The sequence below is a fragment of the Diabrotica undecimpunctata genome, chromosome 6 (assembly GCF_040954645.1).
Source record: "Diabrotica undecimpunctata isolate CICGRU chromosome 6, icDiaUnde3, whole genome shotgun sequence".
Taxonomy (NCBI): Eukaryota; Metazoa; Arthropoda; class Insecta; order Coleoptera; family Chrysomelidae; genus Diabrotica; species Diabrotica undecimpunctata.
The window spans coordinates 126,873-136,632 of NC_092808.1; the positions used below are offsets into that span (position 1 = coordinate 126,873).

The 9,760-nt window shown below is 31.4% G+C and overlaps 2 protein-coding genes across 2 annotated transcripts; one reads left to right on the forward strand and one right to left on the reverse strand.

Moving 5' to 3' along the window:
- Positions 1-2,506: 2,506 nt before the first annotated feature.
- c12.1 (spliceosome-associated protein CWC15) lies at positions 2,507-3,882 on the reverse strand. Its single transcript, XM_072533925.1, has 2 exons — positions 3,634-3,882; positions 2,507-3,536 (listed from the first exon to the last, which is right to left on the reverse strand). Exons 1-2 carry the CDS (start codon positions 3,762-3,764, stop codon positions 3,020-3,022), a joined length of 648 nt encoding a protein of 215 aa, XP_072390026.1. The 5' UTR covers positions 3,765-3,882; the 3' UTR covers positions 2,507-3,019.
- Positions 3,883-4,487: 605 nt separating this feature from the next.
- Nop60B (dyskerin pseudouridine synthase 1 Nop60B) lies at positions 4,488-6,995 on the forward strand. Its single transcript, XM_072533926.1, has 3 exons — positions 4,488-5,091; positions 5,351-5,721; positions 5,977-6,995. Exons 1-3 carry the CDS (start codon positions 4,734-4,736, stop codon positions 6,733-6,735), a joined length of 1,488 nt encoding a protein of 495 aa, XP_072390027.1. The 5' UTR covers positions 4,488-4,733; the 3' UTR covers positions 6,736-6,995.
- The last annotated feature ends 2,765 nt before the right edge of the window (positions 6,996-9,760 follow it).

A 9,760-nucleotide genomic window follows, 5' to 3' on the forward strand; every position in this document is an offset into this window, starting at 1 on the left:
TAAATGTCTCTCCCACTGCCATTTTAAAGATTTAATTCTGTGGATTACATCAGTACCTTATTTTTCTGTCTGATCCATTCTAATCTTTTTCTATCTCTCTTTGTTATACCTAGCATGCATGGCTCCACTGACCTTTGAGTTTCGCTATTATCTCTTTCTTTAGTGTCCAAGTTTCACAGCCGTATGACATGATTGGTAATATATAAACTGATCGAATGTTTTTTTCTTCAGGTGGAGTTGACATCATCGATTTGAATATAACAGCATTTCTACCAAAAAATGCTCAAACCAATTTCATTCTTCTGTTGATTTCTGGGAGTAAGGAGCCAGATTTATGTATTAATTGTCCCAAATATACATACTCGTCTACCGACTCAAATGCAGTTTCATTGAAACTAGCATGGTTTTTGTCAAGTTCATTTTTAGCCCAACTTCATTGCTAGTTGGATTTTGGTCGCTTAAAGTTCTTGTAGTTCTACAGGATTAGCAACCAGAACAATGTCATCTGCAAATCAGATGGCTAAGGTATTCTCCATCAATGGATAGTCTTTTATTCTGCCGCTTCATTTTGTTGCAGTGAAGAACTTTGAAGATATTGCATCTCCTTGTCAGACAGCTCTGGTAGTGGGAAATTCTGAAGTATTTTCAAAAACGTTTAGCTTTAACTTTTGCTTGTCTATATATATTTACTAAGTCTGTATGTACGGTTTGTCAATCCCTTGGTTGGTCAAAGCTTCTATTGCTGCCTTGGGAAATATAGAATCGAAAGCCTTCTCGAAATCTATGGGGGTTAATGTGGGTATAATAATGGGTAACTCTGAACAGGTTTTTATATTACAAAAAAGAGCAATCAGAACTCTACGTAACTTGAAATACAGGGATTCATGTAGAGGTAATTTCAAAAAGCTAAACATACTAACAATGACTGGAACATACATATATGAATGCTTACTTCTTGAAACACATAACAAACCATAATACTAATACACGAAACAATCTCATAAACCATAATATACTAACAGCATCTGAGAAAACCACATAATATGCCTGTATTAAATTCTTTAATAAACTGCCTTACAGCATCAAAATAGAAACTGACATAAATAAATATAGAAAGTCTGTTCAACAGTTGCTCATACACCTTGAACCGTACAAAGTGGAAGAATACCTTCAAGCTGACCTGCAGGGAGACTGAGGGTTCTTATCCAAATCTAAATGTCACTGTTATTATCATTATATTTTAATACTACTTTTATGTTAAGTGTAGGTTGTTACAGCAACCATTATAAATCGTAATTGGCACCATTCTCTCTATTGACAATTTATATTTGTGTGTAACTTGTGAATCCTGAGAAAAAAGCTTTTTTCTATTCTATTCTAATGCTAGCGGTATTTCGTATTCTTTAGTCATGAGTTGTATTAGTTCATATATGTCTGTAATTCTGGTATTTTTGTTTGTTAAAGCAACAATTTGCTTCTTCCCAATAAATAATGCTTTTCTTGTTTTCATATAGTATTTTCTGTCTTATAAAGTTCTGTATACTTCTGTTCTTTGTACGTTGCTACTTACTTTTAATTCCCTTCTTTGTTTTAGCATTATTTTGATTTTAGCAGACAGTTTACTAGGTTCATTTTGTTGTTGCGGGCCTCCGATTTCTTTGGCACTATCAAGGAAGATTTCCATTAATTGAGAGCTATCAATTTGGTCATGTAATCTCTCATCAATTGTCCTTTGGTAGTGATCTGAGTTTTCATTTAAATTGTTAATATTTATATCAGTTACTGTTGCTTTTATGATTAATTTTCTTCATTCTCTATGATATCTGCCTTGTTCAAATTTATTTATTACACCTTACATCTTTTATTGCAGCAATCTTTTTGGTTAGAATAAAGTTAATTCCATTCTTAGTGGTTCCATTTGGTGCTACTTAAGTCCATTTTCTGTTCGAATTTTTCTTCAATAATGCAATAGGCATGTTTTGGTAGTGTACAAACTGAACCAGTCTTTCTCCCCTTTCATGACTTGTTTTTTATAGTATAGTTATAATAAAAACGTTTGTTTTATTATTTCTTTCTTGTTGATGATTGTTCTTCCTATTTCCCAGTATAATTCATTTGCTTTATCTATCCTTTTATTTATCTCCACTTTTGTCTGCCAGTTTCTTCAATTGTCACTCCTAACCATTCAAACATTTTCACATTTCTATTCCTTCAATCTGGGCTTGTATGTCCACTCTGTCTTTTGCTAGAACCACTACCTTTTATTTGTCCTTGTTTGTGCCTAATTTGTTTAAAGCTTTGTTCCATACTGTTATACTTCTTTGGATCTCTGCTAGTATTGCTACATCATCTACAATCTATGTTTTTAATAAAATGTTCTGATTTATGTTTTTGGTTATCAGTTATCACTTATTTTTGTTCTTTGTCAGTTGCAAAGGGAGCATGTTGTTTAAATAAACAGGAAACAAGATCAATATCATCCAAAAGAGTGAATTTAACAACAGTGTAAACAACAAAAGAGATGGTTTATTGGATGGATAAATATTATTGAATAAATGTGTTTAACTTTAACAAGACAAATACATAAAAACCTATGTAAAAGCTCCTTAGTAAGCTATAAGAGCAGTTATATAAGAAATCTTATCAAAAATGTTTTTGCTGTGCCCTACCAGTAAAATTATTACTCTATTTCTGTGACTGTATTCAGAAACTTCTAGTATACATTTGTTGTTTTTCCGTCAATAAATCTATAAAGCACACACATAAAAATGTACAATGTATCCTCTGCCTATACTTATTCCTCTACATATCTACCGTTTTTTTTTAAATATAAACAAACAAATTTCTTTTAAATAGTTTAAATTATCAAGAAATATATTTAAATGTGTTTCATTGTCACAATTATATTTATAGAAATTATTTATAATCAACAATGACTTAAGTAATGTACAAAAATGTTAATGTTGATGATTTATTTGACAGATATAATACTAAAACTAGATATAAGTACAAACAAAAATTATTTGACATACTTTTCCATGAATTTTTTATGAAACTCAGACCTTAAAGAATCATTAATGAACACATTAGCTTCCTTTTGTGGTTCAGATTTAGCACAGTTTTTAAACACAACATCATCGTCCCATCTTCTCTTCACTTTATGGTCTGTTTTATTTGAACCTGAGGAATAATGTACCAATAAAGGGTTTCCACTTAGGATATTCTCCATTCTTATCCTTTCTTCCTCATGTCTCCTTTCCACTTCCTTCTTTGCCATTTCGTGAGCTCGTTCTTGTTTGATTTTGTTAAGTTCCGCCAGGAGAGCTTCAGTATCATCATTGTCATCACTTGAATCTGAGTCCTCATCTTCTAGAGGATCATCTGCATCCAAACTAGCAGCTGGAACCTGGTCAAGTTTTAATCGTTTGCCGTGATCACCACCCCTACCGGTAGATCTCTTTTCTCTTTCACGGTCATCGAGTTCTTTCCTGAAATCTTTACTTCTGTTTTCATCAACAGTTCCTTGTCCATGTTCCCTAGAAATAAACTCATTTTACAAAGAGTACAAAGGGTTTCTAGTTTATAAATGACTATTAATCTGTAAATATGAAATAGAAATCTGAAACTACTTACCTATACTTTAATTTCGTGTGTCCTGGTAAATCTCTACTTGAATATTGTCGAGAAATAGCACTAAGATCTTTCTCATTTCGTCCTTGTCCCCCTCTAGCAGGTTCAAATGTAGGGCGTGCTGCAGTCGTCATTATTTAAAAATGGTTTGCTATACTTATATTTATATTACAATTAACAAAATTTAAAATTAAAATATTTTTACAAGAAATGAATGCAAAACTACAAAATCAATATTAATATTTAACTTCATACGTCAAAATAAATTTCTTCTTTTTTTTTAAATGTCGCGAAATTAATACAAGAATGGGGTATTAAAGTTGTTAAAATGTTGTTAAAATTATTGTTGTCTTAAAATTACTTCATTAGCTATCTAATTAAATAGATTAAATAATACATTTCTATGTTCTATTACTACTTTTTAATAATAACATCTACAAGCTACAGTTTATTAAATTTGTAGAATTATTCCTTTTAATTATGCAACCAGTAATATAGTACCTAAAATTTATGACAAAATTAAAATTATGTTTTCGTTCAGTATGGGTTAAATGGGAAAATAGAACAATGTTGTCAATAGTTGCCTAATGTAACCAGTACTAATCACTTATTCACTTCTTTCTATGTTTATATTGTGTCAAAATATTTTATAATTGCAATCCCACCTGCCCTCCGCTTATGTATGGATCAAATTGATTCGAAAGAAAAGTTTGCTGACTTCACACCGATATGTAAACCTCTGATACGCTATGGTACCATAGAATAACAGAACACAATGGTACTCTGCGCTATGGTCTCGGTTTGTGCCACTCTGGTGTCACCTGCCACCTGTGCTTGTGCTATGGTTTTATCAGCTTATCAAGTTTAGTTTAAGTTTATAAATTATAAACTTGTGGCCCTAACCACAACAGCGGTTTATTGGTTTAGAATTATTATTGTTGTGTTATTAATAAAGTAATTGTTATGAACTAGTTTTGGAAAGTTTTCTGAAACTGAATTGTGTATATTGAAACAAAACTTTAAACAAAAGATTAGTGCAAGAAATTTCATAACGTGTTAAATAACCTCAAATAACAACACGTGTTTTTGGTGTAAGCATCAGCATGGAGGATACCAAAAAAATTAAAAAGAAAAAATCAAAACAGCTTGATATAAGCAAAATACAAACCGAAAAGGACTTTGCGCTAGAGTCTTCAGAAAAAACAGCCAAGCTTGATGCTTCAAATTGGCCTCTTCTGTTAAAGCACTTTGATCGTTTGAATATAAGAACTAATCATTATGTACCACTACCAAATGGAGCTTCTCCTTTGAAAAGGGATATATCAGAGTATGTAAAATCTGGATTTATCAATTTAGATAAGCCCAGTAATCCTAGTAGTCACGAAGTCGTTGCTTGGATTAAAAGAATTTTACGGGTGGAAAAAACAGGTCATTCTGGTACTCTTGATCCTAAAACTACTGGTAAGTACAAATAGAAAGAACAGAAACACTTTTTTGTTAGTCTAAATTACAAAGCTTTATTTTTCTTTCCATTGTATTTCCTATGCATTAGATCCCAATATCTAGACAAAAAATCAACAAGGAAACCAAAGTGGTCACTCTTATAGGAATAATTGCTCTACTGATCTTGAATATCTGGCTCATAGTTACTAATTTATCTCTATAAAGTTATGTAGATGAATTATTCAATCACAGTTTTAATGTAACAAATATTTTTTAGGATGTTTAATTGTTTGTATTGAAAGAGCAACTCGCTTAGTAAAATCACAACAAGCTGCTGGAAAGGAGTATGTTTCTGTGTTCAAGTTACATTCAGCAGTTGAATTTAAGAAAGTAGTACAATCACTTGAAAAACTAAAAGGTGCCTTGTTCCAAAGACCACCTTTGATCTCTGCAGTAAAAAGACAGTTGAGGGTGAGGACAGTATATGACAGTAAACTATTAGACTATGATGAAACAAGAAATATGGGAGTTTTCTGGGTAAAATGTGAAGCTGGATCTTATATTAGGACAATGTGTGTCCATCTTGGTTTGCTGTCAGGTGTAGGAGGTCAGATGTTGGAATTAAGAAGAGTTAGATCAGGCATACAGGTAAACTATGTTTTTTGGTATTATAAGTGTATAAGTTTGTTATATTTGTATAATTTAAGGTAGTTTTTGAACATTTTACTATATTATGTAGAGATTCTTCATTCTATCAAAAGTCATTTTTAATAGAATTCTTTGTTTGCCCAAAAGTTTTCTTTTTTTTTTCAGCTTTTTGTTATTTCCATTTATATGTATCAAGTAATATATGTTGCATAGATTATCACAGAAATACATTAACTAATTGTTTTGTTTTTACAGGGAGAAATGGATCAAACAGCTACATTACATGATGTTTTAGATGCCCAGTGGCTTTTTGATAATCATAAAGATGAAACCTACCTAAGAAGAGTGATCAAACCACTAGAAGGTCTGCTGATACAGCACAAGAGAATAATAATGAAGGATAGCTCCATAAATGCTGTATGCTATGGAGCTAAAATTCTCATCCCTGGTATACTGAGATATGAAGATGGAATTGAGTTAAACGAAGAAATAGTAATTGTAACCACAAAGGGTGAAGCTATAGCATTAGGTATAGCTTTAATGACAACATCAACTATTGCTAGTTGTAGTCATGGTATAGCTGCAAAAATAAAAAGGGTAATTATGGAAAGAGACTTATATCCCAGAAAATGGGGCTTGGGGCCAAGGGCTAGCCAAAAGAAAATTCTTATTGCACAAGGTCAATTGGATCAGCATGGAAAACCAAATGAGAACACTCCCAAGGAGTGGCTTAACAGTTATGTTGATTATTCCGCATCTAAAGATAAACAAGACACCCAAGAAAACTCAGAAGAAAAGAAACGTAAACTCAGCAATTCTGTTTTAGATACAACAAATGAAGATACTGAAGTAAGAACAGAAAAGAAGAAGAAGAAGAAAAGGAAAGTAGAGACTGAAGAAGAAGCTGAATCAGTTCCTGAACCAGTTCCTGAGGCCGAAGAAGGAGTAGTCACAGAAAAAAAGAAAAAGAAGAAGAAAAAGGATAAAGATGTTGAAAAATCTTCAGATAGCTAAACTCAATTCAAAGGTTTTTATCAAAAATAAAAATTTACATATATTATGGAATATATTTTGAGTTTTTTTTTATAAAAGTATGAAAAGTTCAATGTACTGTTATAGAAAACAGTATTTTTTACATTCTTTATAAGTTCATTTTTCTGTTTTTTTAACAGGTACCTCAACAAATGTTTGTTACTGGCAATTTTTGTAAATATTTTAATCTTGTATGTTAATTTCATTGGTATATTTAGATTTTTAATAAAAAAAAAACAATATACCTAATTTTTGTCTCTTTAACTTAGAATATTTAACTGTTAAGTACTCAGTTAGGGAAGTTATTTCAGTCCATTGTCATGAACTAATAATTCCAGGCCATGATCTCTAAAGCAAGCAAAGAGACATAAATGACTGACACACAACATGAGGAATTGTGGCTAGAGTTTGGTAATAAGGAAACTCATTTTCTTGTATCTAGTAGACCAGAGGTTCAAGTTCTGATAGAACACATCCTATCCAATATTGGAGCCCCAGAGGCTGGAGTAGAACAGCAGTCTTGTCGCCCCTGCTGTATAACATATCCACAAAAATGTTCTAAGAACTCCTGAAATTCTACTTAGTCTTTATGCAGATGGTACATAGATACATAGAAGACTAGTATATACAATGGAAAATAGCTGCAAATCCAGAGAAGATCCAAGCATTTATATTTAAAAACAGAATGGATAACCCAGATGAACAATGTACAGTACAAGATGGGCATGCAACATTAATCAAGAGCATGATACTATTATTTGTATATTTCCTGTTCCAAAACATGCAGCAAACCAGGCTACTAGGAATTATGGAAGAAAAAGTCAAAATTAAATTCACTAAGCTTGAACAACATCCCTACCACATGGAAGAATAGGAATAGATGGAAGCACAGAAGACCTAAATAACTGCTTGGTAATGTATAACCACTAACTAAGATAATCATATAGGTTTTTTGCCTTGATTGGGGAACTTCCAATGAAACACCAACCAAAAGACATAAATAATATCTTATAAGTTTCCTTAATTTTTCTAAGCAGCGGGTTTATTGGGTTGAATTTAACTGTCTGTGGTTTAAGTTTCATATTTTTGTTTTAACAATTTTTTTCTTTAATTTTGGACCTTTTGTAGGGGAGGTAAATTTCCCCTTCTGTGTATCTGCCCCAGAGTCAGTGTTAACAATATACTGTAAATCCTGATAGCCTTTTCCATTTAACGATTCCTATAAATAATCCCCTCTAAAAGAACTTAAAAAACCACAAAAACGGCTTTTATCAATAAAAAAAATTGTAACAAATAAACGGGTAAGAAGGTCCACACAATCACGTCTTTTCCCAAGGGCTCTCATATGATATACAAACTTTCTCGGGGGTCCACTCACGGTATATCAGTATGTGTCTGTGGTTGGGAGAGTTTGTCTTTGGTTAGTATAGGTATCAACTCTATTCTAAGGATAGACGTTCGATTGTATTTTACGGGAATGCATGCATCTTCTATGTGAGTGGTCTATAAACCTGGACTGTGTCATTAAACCCCAAATTGGATATTGTCCTTCTTGTCACTATGAGGAAGCTAACTAAATATCAATTACCTCATTTTTTGTTTTTTTTTTTAACTGGATATTATTAATAAACACCTTAAACTGATTCAACTGTTATATACTCAGTTATATCATGAACAAGTAATTACAGATCATAATATCGACCATGTCTATAATCCTGGACAACAATGTACAATTACAGCTCAATCTTAGTACTATTCTTGTCACTAAGAGAGCTTTTCCTTTAAGAAAAACCCTTGTATGACTAATATGAGAATAAGACCTGTTGACTCCAAATACAATTTGAATTTTCCTTATATTAAGCAGGCAGTTTACCCCTAAAAAGACGCTTAGACACGGAATATATCTGCTAAATTTTTTACAGTGGACGCCAAATCTGAAGAACCAGCACACAAACCGAATTTTGTTTACTTATAACCTTATTCTGGCTTACTGTCAGTAGCGTAACTACATTTGTACATGTAATTGTTTGTTTCTTGTGCCTGTATGTGCAAAGTGACTGGTGATTTGGATAATGTCTGCCATTGTGGAAAATAAAAAGTGTAGATCCGTGATATCAGGACAAAGTCGTGAAATAATATTTTATGTATTTAACTATTTTGATGAAATATAAAAAAAAAGGGTTACTTTAGAAGATATCAAACGGCTAACTTCTCAAGCAACAGGTAAACATATTATGTAGTTTATTTATAACGAAACATAGTTTTCAATATTCTTATATATTGAATATGTTTACAATAAGTTTTTTTTAATTTCTCTATGTATATAAAAACCAGCTTACTAAAAAATATACAAAAAGATAACAATTTTTTGAAATAAGAATAAGCAATTCTTGGTATCTTTCATTATAATAAATCTACTGACCTTTAGTACAATAATCAAATTCATGAAATGTCAAGATAATTTCGTTTTTGTTATTCATGCGTAAAAATCCTTTTAGAAATGCTAATTACATGTAATTCCTTTGTTTTTGAAATTTTATTAGTTTTAAACAAATACAAATATTTTTTTCGGTGCTTACAATATTATTGGAAATTGTATGAAAATCTTGACTTGGTGTCAAAGAGACAGAAAAAGTCGTAATAAATGCAAATATATAATTAAAAATAAAGAGGTTTTGTATTTTTTACAGGTATTTCTTATACTACAGTTAAAAGAATTTTTAAGGAGAGTAAAGAGTCAATGGAAACAACTGGAAAAGTTACATTTTCCAATCCAAGAAAAAACTTCGTTAGGAAATCAACAATTACGAATCTGCCTGTATATCAAATTAGGGACATTCGCCGAATAATATATGATTTTCATAAAAGAAAAGTGTCGTGTTACTGTTAAACGATTAAATATTAAAATTATGGAAGAGTTAGATATGCATATGTCAGAAAGAAGAGTCCTTAAAAAAATGCAATTTAGATGGAGAAAAACACAAAATAATGGTAAAATTTTGGTGGA